Source organism: Taudactylus pleione, unplaced genomic scaffold (genome assembly GCF_031769625.1).
Source record: "Taudactylus pleione unplaced genomic scaffold, aTauple2 ptg000016l, whole genome shotgun sequence".
In the NCBI taxonomy this organism is placed as follows: Eukaryota; Metazoa; Chordata; class Amphibia; order Anura; family Myobatrachidae; genus Taudactylus; species Taudactylus pleione.
In genome coordinates, this window is record NW_028284418.1 from 34,934,737 (window position 1) to 34,953,443 (window position 18,707).

Below are 18,707 nucleotides of genomic sequence, written 5' to 3' on the forward strand. Positions count from 1 at the left end.
TCATTTGGTAACTAGCGAGGACATCTCTATGCATAGTGACCCATTACAGAACACCATAGGCAGGCGTCTGTTTCTGCTTTCACAGAGCCTCCCTTTTTTAAAATTTACAGTAGGTTTACTTTGTCCTACATGTAATTTACTGCAGGTGGCAGCAAACATCTGAAGATGGACTGCAGTGAGGTTTATGGGCCAGTTATTAGATGCGTATTTCTTCCATGTGAAATAAATTGCGCTCCATCTACAGCCCTCAAGAGAAAATGTAGAATGTATTTCCCTAAGCAATGAACTTTGTATATACCGGTGAACCAATGGTCAGACAGATGGAGCTTAGACGCAGAAACATTGTATAGGCACCATTTTATTCATGTAGTGCACAGCTTAGTCTTTAATGATTAATGCATAAATGTATTCTGCTTATCAGGACAATGAAAAAGAGCAAGCCCCATGTATAGGTTATAATGCTAATACACACATTTACACAGGTTCAACTTACCTGTATTACGAGCCTCACTTAGCTGTCCTGATAGTTTGAACATCATCTCATAAACCTCCTCACTGCAAATGAAACTGTGTGTTACTGTAAATTAGTGCTACTCATTAAATGTAAGCATTATGGAAAGATTGGTTAATCTGGAATAAACATAACATACCTAAAAACATCTGTGTATGTCCATTTGCTGTAATGTGAGCAACCTACTTATCTAATCCCCCACAAAAAAGTCTTCCACTAGGCTTATGGTCAGAAAGTCTGATGGTTTTAGGAAAAAGACCTACCCCCATAATTAGAGCTTTCCTTCAATATCGGACAAACTCCTTGAAATTTACAAACGCACAATTTACTTAGCTTAAGAGAGAAGATCATACTTTTTTATGGCGTTGTAGTGGGATCCCCGGTTAACACACAAAATAATGTATTTTACTGTATGTTCATTGAGAAGATCTACAAAATTCACATTTTGGCACTTAGCGTTAGTAGAGTGGCATGGAACCTGGTGGCTTACTCGTGCCAGGTGTCTAGCGCCGATTGGCGTATTGAGGCTAGGCGTATGAGGACACATCTTTAGATTTACGGCATAACCGGATTAATTGACCCACTCTCAGAAATTTATATGATAATCCAGGTTGTAAACTGGATAGTATATAGCATTTTTTGACAAAAGAATCGTATTGACCAAGATCACTTATTCCTAAAAGACTGCTTTAGGCAATACAGGTCTTAATGAAATGAATTGTGTGATGGGGCAATATTATGTAGCCACTCCAGAGTGAACAAAGCTGAAAGTTGAGAATATATAATTGATTCTCAAACCTGAAAGACACCAAACTCATGCAACTACGAGCGAGTTGTGCATCCATGTTAATACACCTGTTTTCAGACAGATATTTGCACCAGGGTTAGGCCTGGTGAAATGATGAAACAAATCATACAGTTATGAAAGGGGGGGGCAGCCACAGACAACTCTGCATACAGGATAATATAGTTTTATACTTTTGGTTCAGTGCATACAATGCAAACGCAAATACACCCAAAGCACGTTTGCCCCTAGTGTCTGAACAAAGTATTTCTGAGTAATTAACAATACATCAAGTCATTAGGTGGCAGAATCACATGGCCCCAAACCTTTGACTCTTTTGTTCAAGAGACACCCCGGGGCGGGTGTACTCAGTGCTACTCCGGAAACCACAGCCTGGAGAACAATGAATGTACAAAACAGACAGCTGCTGTACCTTGTCAAGTCAGTTCCATTGGCCTCTTTCAAACTTCTCCAGTCTTATATTCCTCAATAAGTACTATTTCCAGGTACCAAAGCCAATAAGTATCTTGTGGACTAAGTGTCCCATAATATGTGATAAACTGTAGACAGTGGTATTGGGACAATACTCTATCCATACACATAATATTGTACCTGCCAATTTCCACAAATCCTGGAATGTAACCCTCCAACATTTCCACAAACGTTTCCATCTCAAAGTCTTCTTCTGAGGAATTTTGGGACCCCAGGTCTTCTAATACCCCCGTCACATATGAGAAGAATACTTCATCCATTGCACTGAGGAAAGAGGGGAGACACTAAAATAATGTATTTTTAAACAATAAACCCTGAAACCTGCGCTCCTTCCGTCGCAAGAGTCCGAACTCAGGTTCACCACACCATATGATATCCGATACAAAAAATTAGTAAGGCCATCAAGCGCTGGGTTCTATTCAAGAAAAAGACAAAAGTTCTTGGTTGATAAATGCTGAAACAGTGGTTCAAAATCTTTTGGACCTCTACTATAATTCTCACCTTAAATAGGTGAAAGGCGTTCCTTGAAAGGTATCTTTTATCGACCTATGTCCTCAATCCTGATTTTATAGTCATGGATGGCAGATCCCAATATTCACATGCATAAAAAAGGGGAAATCTCTCATAATGTTTAAAAGTTTAAACAAACAATATTTATTGACATTTAACATAAATCCACAAGACAAGATTACTTCGTACCATAAAAGGCCTTCCGAGAAAGGCACACATGTAGAGAGTTAGTGGTGACTGAAAAGATACCTTTCAAGGAACGCCTTTCACCTATTTAAGGTGAGAACCACTGTTTCAGCATTTATCAACCAAGAACTTTTGTCTTTTTCTTGAGTACATGAATAGAACCCAGCGCTTGATGGCCTTACTCATTTTTTGTATCGGACTAAAATAATGTAAGCACAATTTATTAATGTATTTATTAAATAAAAAAAATTAAAACATACCTCAAAAAACACAAACATATGTATATTTTGCCCATTGCATCCTTAAAAGTATTAGATTTTTTTTATACTTAAAAAGAAAAATGGAAAATTCAAAAGCAATCTGAAATGTCAGTTGGCAATTTTATATAAATGAACACTTGCATAACGTTTTATCTGCAGAATTACACATAAATGTTACTGAGCCCATGACAATTAGTATTCACAAGTATTAGGAATGCTTTCACCTGAAAGTGAACACTTGCCAAATTCAGTTACAGTTACTATCGTTCAGCATTAAGCAAACATTAAAGGACCTGTCACTTACACCATATTTAGCATATCAGCTCTCTAAAATCCAGCACCTCATGAATATCAGTCTGGTCTCCTGAATATTAGCCTTGTGAAGTCAATGGTCCCTAGTAAATTGATAGGCTGCATATTGGTTTTATCCACAAAAAGTATGATGCCACTCTGTGAAGGCTATAGGTCCACTTTAAAGTGTTTTGCCTCACAAAAGTTAAGTCAATTGTGTACTAATTGAGGACTATACATAGTAAAATAATAGTACTCGTCCCTAGCGGTCTTTGCCATTCGTTCAAATTTCTGGAGTACAAGATCTCCACATATATACAGAAAAGGAAAAATGACATCCAGTAGGTTGGGTACGGGATCCCGACGCCAGCATCCTGACAGAGTTAAAATTCCGACAGCGGGCGGTAAGAATCCTTAACCTCCCTCCCCGCACCCTAAACCTAACTTCCCCCCCAGTGCCTAACCCTCCCCCTAGCCACACTAACTGTTGGGATGTCGGCAGTCGGATGCCGGCGCCGGGATTTTGACAGGTGTCGGGATTCCGGATCCATTCGGAGAGCAGGTATCCTGACAGCCGGCATTTCAACTACCTCCCCATCCAGTATGCAGAAATCTGGCTCTATTACTAAAAAACCTGCCTGTGACATATTCGGAAAACTCCAGCTTTGTTCATCCTGCTGATTGGAAGTTCCTAAATAAAGTTTTGCCAGAATATCAGTCACATAAGTTAACTTCCATCTTACAGTGTCTCTTTATTGCTGGCTGAGTTATACAAGTGGCAGACATTTTTGTAGTGTCCAATATACACCGAAGCCTGTGTAAATCACTCACCCACTATGGCTTCTGCATTGGAGACAAGTTTGTTTCTTACAATTGCTCAAGTTAGACAAGCTGTGTGGAGAGAAGTGCCAGAATGATATACCGTTGTATACCAGCCCACTGCAGCTGCTATATAGAAATGTGGTTGACTAATGCAAAATTACTACTGTAATGTGTAGCATTAAATTCACCTCTGGCTCTTTAGGAGAAAATATTAAACCTCTGTATATAGAACATTACCATCAATACAGTTTAGAAGAAAACAAGATAAAAAAACAAAACAAACATACAGTAAAACCTACCTGATGTCAGCATCGGGAATATGGGACTGTATGAAACCTGTGAGTGAATCTCGTATAATATTTTCCAGTGACATGCCCTTTTACTTGTTCCTAGGAAAAGATTATATGAGGTTTAGGACACAGAATATATAGAAAACTAATTTAACAAGATGACCTGGATCATGAGGAACTAGGCTCACATAGGGTGTGCTACCTTAGCACAATGACTGAGCGATATCAATGAGACTGTGCCATACAGGGCAACTAGAGAGATTCCTATAGCTTATCCGCTTGAAGTGGACATAGGGCTGAAAGCTGGTAGAACAGAGAGAGAGGATCAAGTGGGGATAAAATGGAGTATAGTGTAGAGGTGGAATTTGAGATTGCGCTCAAAAGATTGAAGGTTCGGGGGGAGACCTTGTTACTGTTACTAGCTTTCGTAATTGTGGAGTAGCTTGGGATACATACATAATATTCGAGACAAAAAAGTTAGAGGTGGTAACCTAAGAGGTGCGTAAGTCAGAGAACAGAACGAGAGGGCGTGTGTCCCGTGATGTGAGAACGAGAGGGCGTGTGTCCCGTGATGTGAGAACGAGAGGGCGTGTGTCCCGTGATGTGGTCAGAGACGTACTGAGGGGACTTGGTGAGGGTGTTGAAGGGGAGAGTAAGGACCTCTAATTGAAATCTGGAGGAAATGGAGAAACCCTCCCTGGCTTTTCAGTGTGATATCCGCTTTGTAACAATTTATAAGCCAAGTTTGTTTACATGTTCAATCGGAATGGTATTGAAATGCCAAATCCCGACAGCGGCTGCCCGACAGGATGAAAATCCCGACAGAGGAAGGTAAGTATGCTAACCTCCCCTGCCCCCCCTCCAACCCTCCCTTAGTGGTGCCTAACACTAACCTCTCCCCCTAGTGCCTAACCCTAGCCCCCCTTACCGCTCCCTACACCGAACCCTCCCGGGGGGTGCCTAGCCCTAACCACCCCCCCAAAACCTAACGCTAACCCCGCTAACTGCCCTAAAACCTAACCCTCCCCCCCGTGGCTAACAGGGCGGACGCCCCGACTTACCTCGTTCGGGCACGCTACGTCCTGGATTCCGGGCGTCGGGATTATGATAGGCGTCGGTATTTCGACACCTATCATAAATCCCTAGCTGGCATTCTGCACTAGAAGTTCAGTTACACTTATTTTTTTAATATGGCTTTCAAAATCTTTCAATATATGGTGCTAGGATCAAACTAAATGGAATGATAAAGAATACATATCAAGCAAATCAGTTATAGTGGAAGCAGCCATTTATTTAGCCCATTGCCATTGGTACCTCATGATGCCACTTATTCCTAGCAAGTGGATAGGCATCATTTTCATGATTAAAACCTCAGCCCATAAAATTGCTTTCACTGTGTAGGCAAGAAGTGCACTTTAATCCCTGTAAGACATTATTAACATCTGAAAATGTAAAAACAGCTATTCTAAGAAAAAAAGTTAAATGTGTTGGTGCTTTTCTGTAATACTTGTAAAAAATGTCAGTAAAAGAGGAGAAAATATTTCCTGCAGTTGCAGCAGGTCAGATCTCGGAAACAGCTGAAAGATCAAAGTTATAATACTTGACAGAACCATTGAATTCCCACTCCGATCAGTCATGGTCTTGTGCGCCTGTACAATTCTGTCTACAGCAGCTATTAGACTAACTGGTATTCAATGCTGTAATTAATACCAATCTCATCCTATTTAGTCTTGAAGAAGGCTGTTCAATTCACAGTATTTTAAATAGGACTTGTCTTCTCTAGCTTTTTATTTATTTATTAACAGTTTCTTATATAGCGCAGCATATTCCGTTGCGCTTTACAATTGGAAACATTGATAGAACAAAACAGGGTAATAACAGACAGACATAGAGGTAAGAGGGCCCTGCTTGCAAGCTTACAATCTATAGGGAAATAGGCATTGATACACAAGGATAGGTGCTATATATTGCAATTTGGTCCGGCCAGAATGCAGAGTTTCTTGGTTGGCTGCATGATCCAGTCACACAGGAATGTCGGCAAAATGTCAGGAGTATGTGAAAGAAAGACAATATGTGAGGTTATGTGTGGACTGTGAGAGGGGATGTAATAAGACATGGAAGCTATGAAGGTTATGTGGTCAGTTCTGGAATCTGATAAGCTTGTCTGAAGAGGTGAGTTTTCAGGGAACGCTTGAAGGATTGATGACTAGAGGTAAGTCTTATTGTGCGTGGGAAGGCATTCCATAGAGTGGGTGCAGCCCGAAGAAAGTCCTGTAACCGTAAATGGGAGCAAGTAATGCACAGGGATGAGAGACGCAGATCTTGTGCTGAGCGGAGAGGTCTGGTTGGGAGATATTTTGAGATGAGTGAAGAGATGTATGTTGGTGTAATTCGGTTAATGGCCTTATGTGTAAGTAACAGTATTTTGTATTGAACACGGTAGAAAACCGGCAACCAATGGAGGGACTGACAAGAGCGGGGCAGCAGACGATGAACGTTTGGCAAGGACGATAAGCCTTGCAGCTGCATTCATAATGGATTGTAATGGCGATAGCCTGTTTTTGGGAAGACCAGTAAGGAGACTATTGCAATAGTCAATGCGGGAAATAATGAGTGCATGGATTAGAGTTTTTGCAGTGTCTTGTGTGAGATATGGTCGAATTTTGTATATGTTTTTTAGATGTATGTAACATGATTTTGAGACAGATTGAATGTGGGGAACAAAGGACAGTTCAGAATCAAGGATGACACCAAGGCAGCGAGCTTGTGGGGTGGGGTGGATTGTTGAGTTATCAACAGTGACAAAGATCAGATTGGTAACGGTTATTGGCCGGTGGAAATATAATTAATTCTGTTTTAGATATATTAAGTTTCAGGTAGTGAGATGACATCCAAGATGAAATGGCAGAAATACATTCAGTGACATGGACCAATACAGATAGTGATAAATCTTGAGAGCATAGGTAGATTTGAGTATCATCCGCATACAGATGGTACTGAAATCCAAAAGAGCGGATTAGTTTGCCAAGAGAGGTGGTATAGATTGAGAATAGCAAAGGACCTAAGACAGAGCCTTGCGGTACTCCAACTGATAGAGGTAGCGAAGAGGAGGCAGAATCAGAAAAAAACAGAAAAAGAGCGATCAGATAGGTAGGAAGAGAACCAAGAAAGGGCTGTGTCCTTAAGACCTAGGGATTGTAATGTTTGTACGAGAAGAGAGTGGTCAACAGTGTCAAAAGCAGCAGAGAGATCTAGAAGAATTAGAAGTGAGTAATGGCCTTTAGCCTTGGCAGTGACCAAATCATTTACTACCTTAGTCAGTGCTGTCTCTGTGGAGTGCTGGGAACGGAAGCCAGACTGAAGTGGGTCCAATAAGTTGTGGGTGTTAAGAAAGTGTGTGAGGCGGGTGTAGACAAGTCTCTCCAGTAGCTTGGAGGGGCATGGGAGCTGGGAGATAGGACGGTAATTAGAGAGAGTGTTAGGGTCAGAATTTTGTTTTTTCAGAATGGGAGTAATCACTGCATGCTTGAACAGTGATGGAAAGATGCCAGTAGAAAGCGAGAGATTACAGATTTTAGTTAGGGTTGGGATGAGCACAGGAGACAGAGCTTTACTAATTTGTGAGGGTATAGGATCTAGAGGAGAGGTAATAGAGTAGGAGGATGAGAAGAGTGTAGATACTTCATCTTCATTTGTGGGGTCAAATGAAGAGAATGTGCCAGAGGGTTCAGGTAGGGAGTTGAGTAGGTCACTAGCTGAGGAAGAGAATAACATTTCATTTAGGATATTATCAATCTTATCCTTGAAATAGGAAGCAAGATCTTGTGCACAGATAGTAGCAGGTGGCTTGGGTGAGGGAGGGGTAAGAAGCAGTTTAAATGTATTAAAAAGTCGCTTGGGGTTAGAGGCTTGAGCAGAGATAAGATATTGGAAATATATTTGCTTGGTAGTGTCCAGAGCAGTACGATAAGAGTTGTAGATAGACTTATATGTGAGGAAGTCACTTGGAGTGCGAGACTTTCGCCACTGACGTTCTACTTTACGTGAGAGTTTTTGAAATGCCTTGTTAAGTTAGAATGCCACGGTTGACGTCTGAGTCTACGCGGAGTGTGATGGGTAGCTGGAGCTACTTCATCGAGGGCTTTTACTAGAATCTGGTTTAGGTGTGATGCAGCAGCCTCAGGAGAAGTGAGTGCAGAAATTGGTGAGAGTCGTTGTTGTAGAGAGGTAGATAGTTGTTGAAAGTTAATCACATTAATATTTCTGCGGGTTTTAGGAGGTTTGGTTGATTTCACTGACATTGAGGTTGATGTAATGGAGGAAAGTGTGCAGGTGATAAGATTGTGATCTGAGAGAGGGAGAATTTAACACATGTTGGTAAGTTTTACACAACTTTTTATATTTTAAAGGATTTGTCCACCTAATTGCTATAGCAGCAGCAATGGGTGTCAGAAAGGGATGAAGTCGGCATCCCGGCGTGCGGGATGCCGACGGACTAAATGCCGGCACCGAAATCCCGACCGTCGACATCCCAAAGGTAAGTATCGGGTTGTTAGGGGGAGGTTAGGTAGCGGTGTTAGGGCACAATCAAATACAGTATGGGTCTGTATTTCTGTGGTTCATAAATGACCCTTAATAAAAGCAAATAACTAATTGATTGCTATGGTTTAGTACAGAATTGCCACTTTAGAGCAATGTTATACCACTTTCAAACAGAAAATGGCAAAAAATCCAGCTTTTACCCAGCATTTTGCGTGCCAGGTTTTTTGCCATTGTCTGTCTGATACCCCTTTCACAAAGGAAAATGAAAATACCGGGTACTTCACTTTTACCTGGTAATTTGCTAAACAGCCTGGGTTTTTTTCCCTGTGTGAAAGGGTCAACCCGGGACTTAATTTCCGACCTGGGAATTTAGGGCCTGATTCAGACTTGCTCGCTAGATGTGTTTGCACGCAGCCAAAGTATGCAAATCCCGCAATCACACGGCAAGGCATTAGCACGCCCACTATGTCTTGGCGTGCGATTGCTGTGTGTATCTAGATGCCCACCATCCTGTCTTAAGACGCCAACTTTGCCTTTGTGATATACGTAATCTCCAGGAAGTGTATGCAACAATCGGTAATATTTATTTATTACCAGTTATTTATATAGCGCACACACATTCCGCAGCGCTTTTATAGAGAATATTTGTCCATTCACATCAGTCTATATTCCCTACCACATGCTCACACACATACACACTAAGGGTTAATTTTTTTTTTTTTTGGGAGCCAATTAACCTACCTGTATATTTTTGGAATGTGGGAGGAAACCTGAGTACCCAGAGTGAAATGTCTGAATTTTCGCATGTTTGAACCATCCCGTATTCAATTTCGGTGCGAAAAGTCTTTGTAAAAAAACGGGGATAAGTTTTCACCATGTTTTACATGGCGCAAAAAAAGTGCAGAATTTGGGTTTAGGGGTGCAGGCTTAAAAAATAAATAAATAGCCTGCACCCCTGGGAGTGTCATTTAAAAATAAACTGTGTCAAAAAAAGTAAAAATAAAAAAATCGGGACACCAAAAAAAAGTAACTTTAATTTTGGGGGTAAAAAATAAAATAAAATAGGGAACACACTTGTAAAATAGCCAAACTAAATTCAGAGGGCGTCCAAAGTATGCGGCAGGTGTTTTTTTCCATTGCGGGAGTAGCGGCAGGTGCATTTTTGCAGAACTTTTAAAAATCATTTTAGGGACTTAAAAAAATGCTTACCCCCATTTTCATTACCCCAAATTAGATAGCAATAGTTATTCTTACAAAAAAAAAAATCTAAGTGCTATTCTTCACCCCTTCTTCATAGCCGCAAAAATGCACCTGCCACGGCTATTAGAAACCCCGACTTACTTCAACAGGTAAAAATGGGGGTACCCATAGTGATCCCCCATGTCTAGACATCTTTAGGGGGGGTCCCTGGAATATTTCCTGATAATTCCCGTTTTTTGGTGATACTTACCTTTCCGCCGGCTCCCGTTTTCGTTGATTTGTAAATGAATACGGGGATAAAGAGGGCACGCGCCCGATACTTTATCCCCGGAAAACCTGCGATGTGGAACGAAAAGTCCAGCACGGAATTTTTGCTCAAATTGAATATGGCCCAAAAAGGGTAAGAGGGTCTTGCTTGTAATCTACAGGATGATAGGAGTTTAATACCCACAGATGCATATTGGTCCAGCATCATTGAAACTGGAAGTGCTAAGTGGGGCTATATGATCCAGTCATACAGCGGAATCCCGACACCGGCAGCCCGATCGTTAATTAAGGTAAGTATCGCTAACCTTTCTTTCCCACGGCTATCCGTGCCCGGCTTACCTTCGATCGGGATGCCGGGCTCCCGGTGTAGGTAAAATGACAGGCGTCTGTCATTAGAACCTTGCTGGGATTAGACAGTCGGGATGCCGACGGTCGGCATCCCGACTGCATACCCATACAGCAATGTTGCTTTGGAGGTCAGTAGTTTAAGAATAGAAAGAGAATAAATGTAGGTTGTTTTAAAAACTGCTGGTAATCACAGAATTGCCTAGGTCAAAAGTATGTGGGCATCCATTCTAATTAGTGCACTTGGCCATTTCAGCCACACCCATTACTAACAGGTGCAACAGATCAAGCATACAGACATGCAATCTCCAAAGTTAAGCATTAGCAGAGGAATGGGTCATACCAAAGAGCTCAGTGACATTCAACGCGGCATCTGCAAGTCAGTTGTTTATGTTCCTGCCTTGTTAGAGCTGATCAGCCAACTGTAATGTTGCGTACACACAGGAACAATTGATCGACCAACCGATCAATCTAACAATTTGGTGAGGTTATGCACAAACGTTACTGGGCAGACACACTTACCAATCAGCCACATAATATGCCTGGCCAGAAGAACCGGTTGTGATGTAATTTTCACTGGTTCCTGTTGCCAGTGGGTCGGTCATTGGGTCGAGTGTACGCACAAGCAGATGTGAAAAATATATCTATAGATGCAGGCGGTGATCAGTCACCACAATTTTTCCCACCTGCAGGACACTGTAGCCCGCGGGTGGGGAAGGCACAGGGCAAGCTATTTTAGCGGGGCGCGGTGGGGAAGGCGCGGGGCGCTAAAACAGCCTATGCAATATATCTGTGAGGGAGCTCCGTCGTGCGCATGCGCCAGACGCGACGAGCGAAGGAAAGTCCTTCGCTCGTTGTGTCCGATCAAAGGGGGCGTGCTGTCAATGTTGATTGACAGCACGCCCCCTTTGGTGGGCGTGCCTCCCTGACGGGGGCGTTCCCACGGGAACGCCTCCCGTCAGAAGCCGGCCCACTGACATCACTAGTGATGTCAGTGGGAGTGATTTTGGCTCTGATAGAGCCAAAATCACTCCGGAGCTTGCGGTTGAAAACCTCAACCGCAGGCTCCGGCACGCAAATTCGATGGTCGCGATGGTCTCGACCATCGCGACCATCACAATGCACGCTCGTATAGCTTGTGGGTGGTGACCCACAGCTATATGAGCGTCCAGGAGGACGCTCCATGAAAATGGAGCCCGGCCCTCATTCAGAGCGTGCGCTCTGCTCAGAGCGTACGGCTCTGAATGAGGGCCTAAGTCCTTCACAGATATATTGCATAGGCTGTTTTAGCGCCCCGCGCCTTCCCCACCGCGCCCCGCTAAAATAGCTTGCCCTGTGCCTTCCCCACCCGCGGGCTTGTTTTTTTTTAACTCAGAACTGCTCGCAAAATAGCGGTTGAAAAAACCAACCACAAGAATAGCGAGCAGTTCATACACTGTACGATGTACTCGATTAATCTAATAAATAGCGGACATGACGTATGGTGCGAGCGGCAAGGGGGCATACTTTTCAAAATTACAACCGCAAGTTTTGCTCGCTCGTTCAGACTTAGAGGCGTGAACAGACCGCAAAGTGCGAACGTTTCATTTGAATAGCCACCCCTTTTTATAAAACGAACGACCGCAAATAGCGAGCGGCTCTGAATCAGGCCCTTAGTCCCCAGGACCCCAAACAGTGCATGCTTTACAGGTCTCTACAGATTCACAAGTGAAATAATTAGCTCCATCTGTTGATCTTTTAAAATGTGTCAGTGAGTAATGAATGCACCTGTGCTAGGTGACCTGGAAAATGTGAACTGTGTGGGTCCTGAGGACAGAGTTTGAGAACCACTGATCTAAACTACCAGCAATGTCCAGTGATTTTTATTTAGAAGTAAAACAAGATTCTTAGTAAAGTTAGCCCTGGAGCAAGCATTGTGTGAGGATGAGTGCCGCATATATTGGGCATTGTAAGGTATTTTGAGATAATTGAAGAGAGTATTTTACGATCCTTTATACAGCACATACATCTTACGTAGCGCTTTACGGAGATTACTTAGTCATTTGCATCAGTCTCTGTCCCATTGGTGCTTACAGTCTAAAGTTCTAAGTTTTCTATCACGAGGGAATACACATTTTGTCAGAAACCTACTAGCTATGCTTTTGAATTGTATGAGGAAATTGATGCAGTCCTGAGTCGATGAGAACACCTAGAATGGAAGGGTAGGTAGCGTTCCCACTTGGCTGTTTTAGCAGGGCCCTGCCCAATTTCAAAACGGCAAAAAGAACCCTGCCCTTATGGTGGCGCCCCGCTGAAGCAGCCTGTCGGGTGCCGCCCCCACCCGCGGGTGGGAAAAGTTGAGGTGCAGCACTCACAGCCGGTGAACAACTGCCGTATGTACGGCATCTTGTCACAGTGAGTGGAGAGCTTGGGGGCAGCCCAGCATACCCGTAAGTGCTGGGCACGCCCCCAAGAGTGATGAAAATGGGGTGCGTCTTAAGGGCACACCAATTTTCTTTTGACCATGTCCCTTTTCGGGCACACGCTCTAAAGGAATGTGTGTTAGTGCCCTTTTACCTACCGGCGCCGGACCTAGAATGATCACTAGGTAGGATGTAACGGTGTGTAGCCAACAGAAACAGATGTCAGTTGGGTAGCTTCAGCTGATAACATCTTCCAATTTTCTATATCACGGCGGATATTTTCATTTTTAATGAAAATATCCCTGCTATGTACAAAGGGGAACTCGTAAAACAGCAGTTGCTATTAACTGCTGTGCCTGTGATTGTATGCCGGCATTATGTAGAAGTCTCTCATGTATGTGGGATGCCGACACTGCACATGTGCACAGCGTCAGCTTCTGCACAGAGGCTGCTGGGGGGGATCGGAATATCTCTCTCCTGTTTGTAACCCTCCATAGGCTTAAAGCAGTTTACACCATCTGAAGATGGTATAAACTACCGTGGCCAAACTCCTTTTGGAGTTTGGTACATAAGGGTCAGCGATTAGTCCCCATTAATAATAATGGGGACTGCGATCTGCAGTGCTAATTAGCACTAAGGCCCGTATTCAATTAGCCGTGAAAAGACTGGGACTTTTCGCTTGTTGTACTTTCCGCCGCATTCAAATGTTTAGGATGTGAATTTGCGTTTCACCCTATTCAATTACAGAACAGACAACAACGCAAATAGGCGAATGCATAACAGGCGCTCTGACACTGGAAATCATTACAAATGTGTACTATTAGCCCTAATAAACGTACTTTGTGTCCTTAAGTTGTGTTAAATGCTTTTTCTTTTTTTAAACACTTTTTATTAGATGAATCATTTGATTAACACAGACCAACGTAATCAAAAATACACTTATACAAATAGATGTCAAAAGGTCTGAATCTTATAAAGCAAAAAAAAAAAAAAAAAAAACTGTAAATTGTGATCCATTTTTATATTTAACACAAATAATCAAACCTAAAAAAAGAGAAAAAAAACAGCGGATTCAGTAACAAAATAGAAAGAGAGAAAAAGCAGAAAAGAGGTAAAAAAAAAGATAAAGGATAGGGAAAGACCCTGGGGTGGGTCATCAGAATAGTAATAAACAAATAACTAAGTATATACGCATACATTAGATTGCAAACATACATATACAAATAAAAATAATTTTTTCAAACCAAAAAGGAGAAGGGGCAGATTAAGAGACTAACAACGAGCTCCATACTTTATCAAAAGATTTAGAAGAATGATTAATAATGCTAGTCATATATTCCATACGATAAATATACTAAATGCGAGATAGGATAGACTGCGTGGAGGGAGAATCAAACTTCTTCCAGTCCAAAGCTATCTGACATTTCATTGCATTAACAATACGACGCATCAATTTGTTTTGGTGCCTAGAGAGCGTAGGGAGGTCTAAGGGAAGAAGAATATATTTAAGATCATAAGTGTTCACTCTAGCTCCGGCGGCAGGCAGGGCGCCGGAGCTAGCGCGCGCCCGAAAAGAGGGCGTGGCCATGAAAAGGGGGCGTGTCTATAAGACGCGTCCCCTTTTCGTCATACTTGGGGGCGTGCCCGGCGCTTACGGACATGCCGGGCAGCCCCCAAGCGCTGCAGAAAGGGAGAATAGATGCCGGGTGCATGCGCCCGGCGTCTATTCTCCGGCGGTGACCGGGACACCGCATGTTTCTCCACCCGTGGGTGAGAACAGCACCCGCAGGCTGTGAGGGCAGGGTGCTTTTTGCCCTCCAGAAGGAGGGCAGGGCGCCGCGCCCCGCTAAAACAGCCTAGCGGGAATGCTAGGATAGGTATATTGAGTAGACGGTGTACCAGGCCAATAACTTCTTTCCAAAGAACTACTATCTTAGGACAAGTCCACCATATGTGAAGAAAGGTGCCCTCATCTGTACAACCTCTCCAACACCTGTCAGACGTGTCAGGATACATTTTACTCAATCGAGGGGAACATAATACCACCTATATAGTAGCTTGTATGTATTTTCTTTAATCTTAACACAGATTGAGCTAGAGGCTGCATTATCCCAAATCTCTGTCCATTCCTCATCATCTAAAGAGGTACCCAAATCTACCTCCCAGGCCTTTTCATAAGAATCACGTTGCGGATACAACCCCTCAAAAAAGCATATTTGTAAAAGTGGTGAAGAATGATAGAAATCAGTATTTTTTGGTGGGAATAAATAGTCCAGTCAAATTTGGGGTGCTTGAAAATGGGTGCTAGTATATTTATGTGTCTCTTAAGAGCACTTTTTAAAAATGTGATAAATCCACCTGCTGCATGCACCTGCCCCATCCATACAGTCCCCATAGAAACCTATTTTGCTAGTTTTTAATCCTTGTCCCCACACTTTTTTAATTTTTGCCCTAAAAATGACATGTCTTTTTTGGGGTGTTCTGAGGTAATTTTTTGGGGGCTAATTTGTCCTTTGGGAGGGGAGTGTCCAAAGGGTTCTGAATCATTTCCCCACATTTGCACCCCAAAATAGAGATTTTGCACGTTTTTCCACCTGCCATTCATTGGAGAAACTTTTCCGCCTGTTCCAGTGCATTAAGTTATCGCTTAGGCGAAAACGTCCTGGAATTGAATTTGGAGATAAGACGCAAACAGGTGAAAAGCAGCAACAGGCAAAACTTTTTCGACGATTACGGCTTTTCGCGTCTAATTGAATACGGCCCTATGCCGGAGAGGTCTGTGAAATAGCAGCAGAGTGCAGAAAACTGTCAGAGAAACCAGATACACTGGTACAATTACAACACATTTATGAATATTATGCAGCCAGTTAAAAAGCAGAATTTAATATTTATGAAAGTAATGCATTGGTTTCTCACACTTTACAGGCCTCATCAACTGTGAATGATTTTGTACCCGTGCTGTTCCCGTTCTTTTTTTCGCCATTTAAAACATGGTGAAAACTTATCCCCTTTTTTTTACAAAGACTTTTCGAACCGGTGAAACGTCTTTGTAATTGAATACGGGAATAATTGAAACATGCGAAAATGACGTCATCGGCGATAATTTATCGCCAATTCCGACTTTTCACAGCCTAATTGAATAAGGACCCAAAGCGATATATCTGCAGTTGACGGTAATTCATACATACTGAACGACCAACATCTGCATGCTGCAGCGGGTCGGCCTGGGGGCGTGGCCTATTCGTGGCCATGCCACCTTCAGAAAAAAATAGAAACATTTGCGGCGCTGCACGCTGGGGAGGGGGGCGCTGTGTGCCCCTCACCCCAGCACACAGCCAATATGGGGCACGATCAGCGTGATTGCTCCCTCCCTTTGGCATAGGAGACTCTCTGGTTGCTGCTTTAGCAGCCTCGGGCAGTCTTCCAGTGCAGCCCAGCACACAGCAGCGTGCGCTGGGCTGCTGTGACCTAAGAGGGTTGGGGAGCGGTGCCGGATCCGGCTTTCCCCACCCCCCTCCCCTCTCGGCATCCCTGCTACTGGGGATCGGCTGTTCGCCCCATGCACACTTCCCGATGGACAGATATGTCTGCAGACATATCTGTTCATCGGCTGTGCAGCACAACCAATGCGATATGTCTGAACGACGTCATTCACAGACATATCGTCTGTACACACTGGCCGACGGGGGCACAATATATTGGCCAATCAATTGATCAGCCATTGTGTACACAGCATTACTCCCCACTAGGGCACCTAACACTTGGCTGCTTATGTGGGTGTAAAGGTCGCTAATATATAGCTATGTTTATTATCCATGTCCTGCATTTTATTGTAAGTCGCTGGTTACTTATTTATGTACTTTGTAAGGTGCTGCGGAACACTTGTGGTGCCATATAAATAATAATCTGTGTTAAAACCCACTGGCACGCAGTCATGCTAGAGATATGTATGAGAACCACTGCAATACCAAATTTACATTGTATGTATGATTGTAGATTTTAAAAAAAAAGGATAGATATCAACTTTTGGAGATATCCTGCTTGTTAGGTAATGGATCACAGTCAGAAGTGAGGCAGCAAAATGCTAGCTCATCTCAACACCCGGATGCAGTTCTCTCTCAATTTAGGCTCGAATATCGAACCAATAAGGACTAGTATGTATGATAAGCCTCAGAGATTCAGTGCATGAAATGTAGGAGTCAACTTGGTTGGCATTTACTGTATAGCCTTACCAACCTTTCCCTTTAAACCAAGATACTCAGGAATTACACAGGTTCTGTGGCTGGGTGACTTCAAGTCTGCATTTCACCTGGTTTTAATCAGCCACAGATCCTGTGTAATTCATGAGTGTACCGGTTTAAAGGGATAGTATGGTAAGCCTATGCATTCATATAGAAGCATAGAATCTGACGGCAGATAAGAACCACTTGGCCCATCTAGTCTGCCCCTTTTCATGTATCCTTTAGGCAACTATATATATGCAATTACCTTGTATACATTTTAAACTACATGCAAACTATATACGTACTACCAAGTAAGCAATTTTATGGTTCAAATAAAGCAAGTTGTTCCAAAAGAGACTTTACATTTATATACCACAGCAGGGCACACATTTACATTGACATGTTTCTTGGATATGTCATACATTCCTTTTTATTTAGCTACCAAGAGAACCAACATAAGAAAACAAATAGCGCTTTGGCATTTTGGTACCCTCCCCTTATTAGTCACTCAGGGTCTATTTACTAAGTCTTGGATGGAGATAAAGTGAATGGAGATAAAGTACCAGCCAATCAGCTCCTGCCATATCACAGGCTGTGTTTGAAGAATTACAGTTAGGAGCTTATTGGTTGGTACTTTATCTCCATCTGAGGCTAAGGTACATAGACCCCTATACCCAGATCCACTGTTAGGTGATTCTACGTGTGCCCAAATATATGGTATTAAAGTGTACACCCAAGCAAATGAATGAGGTATTGCGATAGAGAACAATTCCATCCCATATATTATTACCCTTTACAGGGCTAATGATATACAGTAGTAGGCTGTTATCCAGAATGTGTCTAGTCATAACAAGAAAATATTACCTCCTACTGTATAATAAAACAGATTATATACCCCTTTAGTCACTTAGTTTAGGAGGCTTGTGGAGCATGTGTGTTTCACATGCATCTCGGATTAAACAGCACAGCAACTACCAGATTACATAAATATCACAGTGCTAACACTGGGGACAGGGCACATATATTATCTAGTGTCTAGTCATAGTATATAATATCAGGACCAGAACGCTGCAGAGATTCCCTTCCTCGCTATGCTGCACCATGTCTCATTCATAGTATAAAACAACCTGGACTCGTTCAAACCTACCGCTACTATCCAGGACACGACACAGCCAGGCCTGCTGCAGCGCCTGTAACCGGCGTCACTTCCCCATACCTCTACACCACTACAGGGGATCCGACGCTCAGGCGGCCATGATGGAAGTGGGCAAAGCGCGGTTTAGCTTGTGTCCCAGCTGTGAATGATAGAGTATCCTGACGGAATAAGTCACTTGTTCAGCCTTCAAGAAACTGTATCCATGATCTGCTATAAACAGCCACAGGGCCCCAGACAAGAACCAGCCAATGGGTGCAGAGATAGGCGGTGTGTACAATACTGGTAATAACATGCCCACTCCTATCCAATGAATCCATCCAGCAGCCCTTCTTCTCATACATTCACTGTCTGCAGCCCCTGTAGTCTCAACTGCTCATTTATTTATTCATTCCTATCCTAACAACAGAACCCCCCAAATAGGAGGGC

General features: G+C 42.9%; 1 protein-coding gene across 2 annotated transcripts in view; it reads right to left on the minus strand.

Moving 5' to 3' along the window:
- CUEDC2 (CUE domain containing 2) overlaps nt 1-18,432 on the minus strand; it is a 47,827-nt gene extending 29,395 nt beyond the window's left edge. The window contains exons 1-4 of one of the 2 annotated variants that reach the window (XM_088475628.1): nt 18,253-18,432; nt 4,156-4,245; nt 1,908-2,051; nt 494-555 (exon numbers count right to left, since the gene is read on the minus strand). In XM_088475628.1, coding sequence (XP_088331754.1) covers nt 494-555; nt 1,908-2,051; nt 4,156-4,229 — 280 coding nt within the window. In that variant the 5' untranslated portion in view covers nt 4,230-4,245; nt 18,253-18,432. The remainder of the gene's footprint in view (nt 1-493; nt 556-1,907; nt 2,052-4,155; nt 4,246-18,252) is intronic. The other variant, XM_088475627.1, reaches the window with a different exon arrangement.
- Between the last annotated feature and the right edge of the window lie 275 nt (nt 18,433-18,707).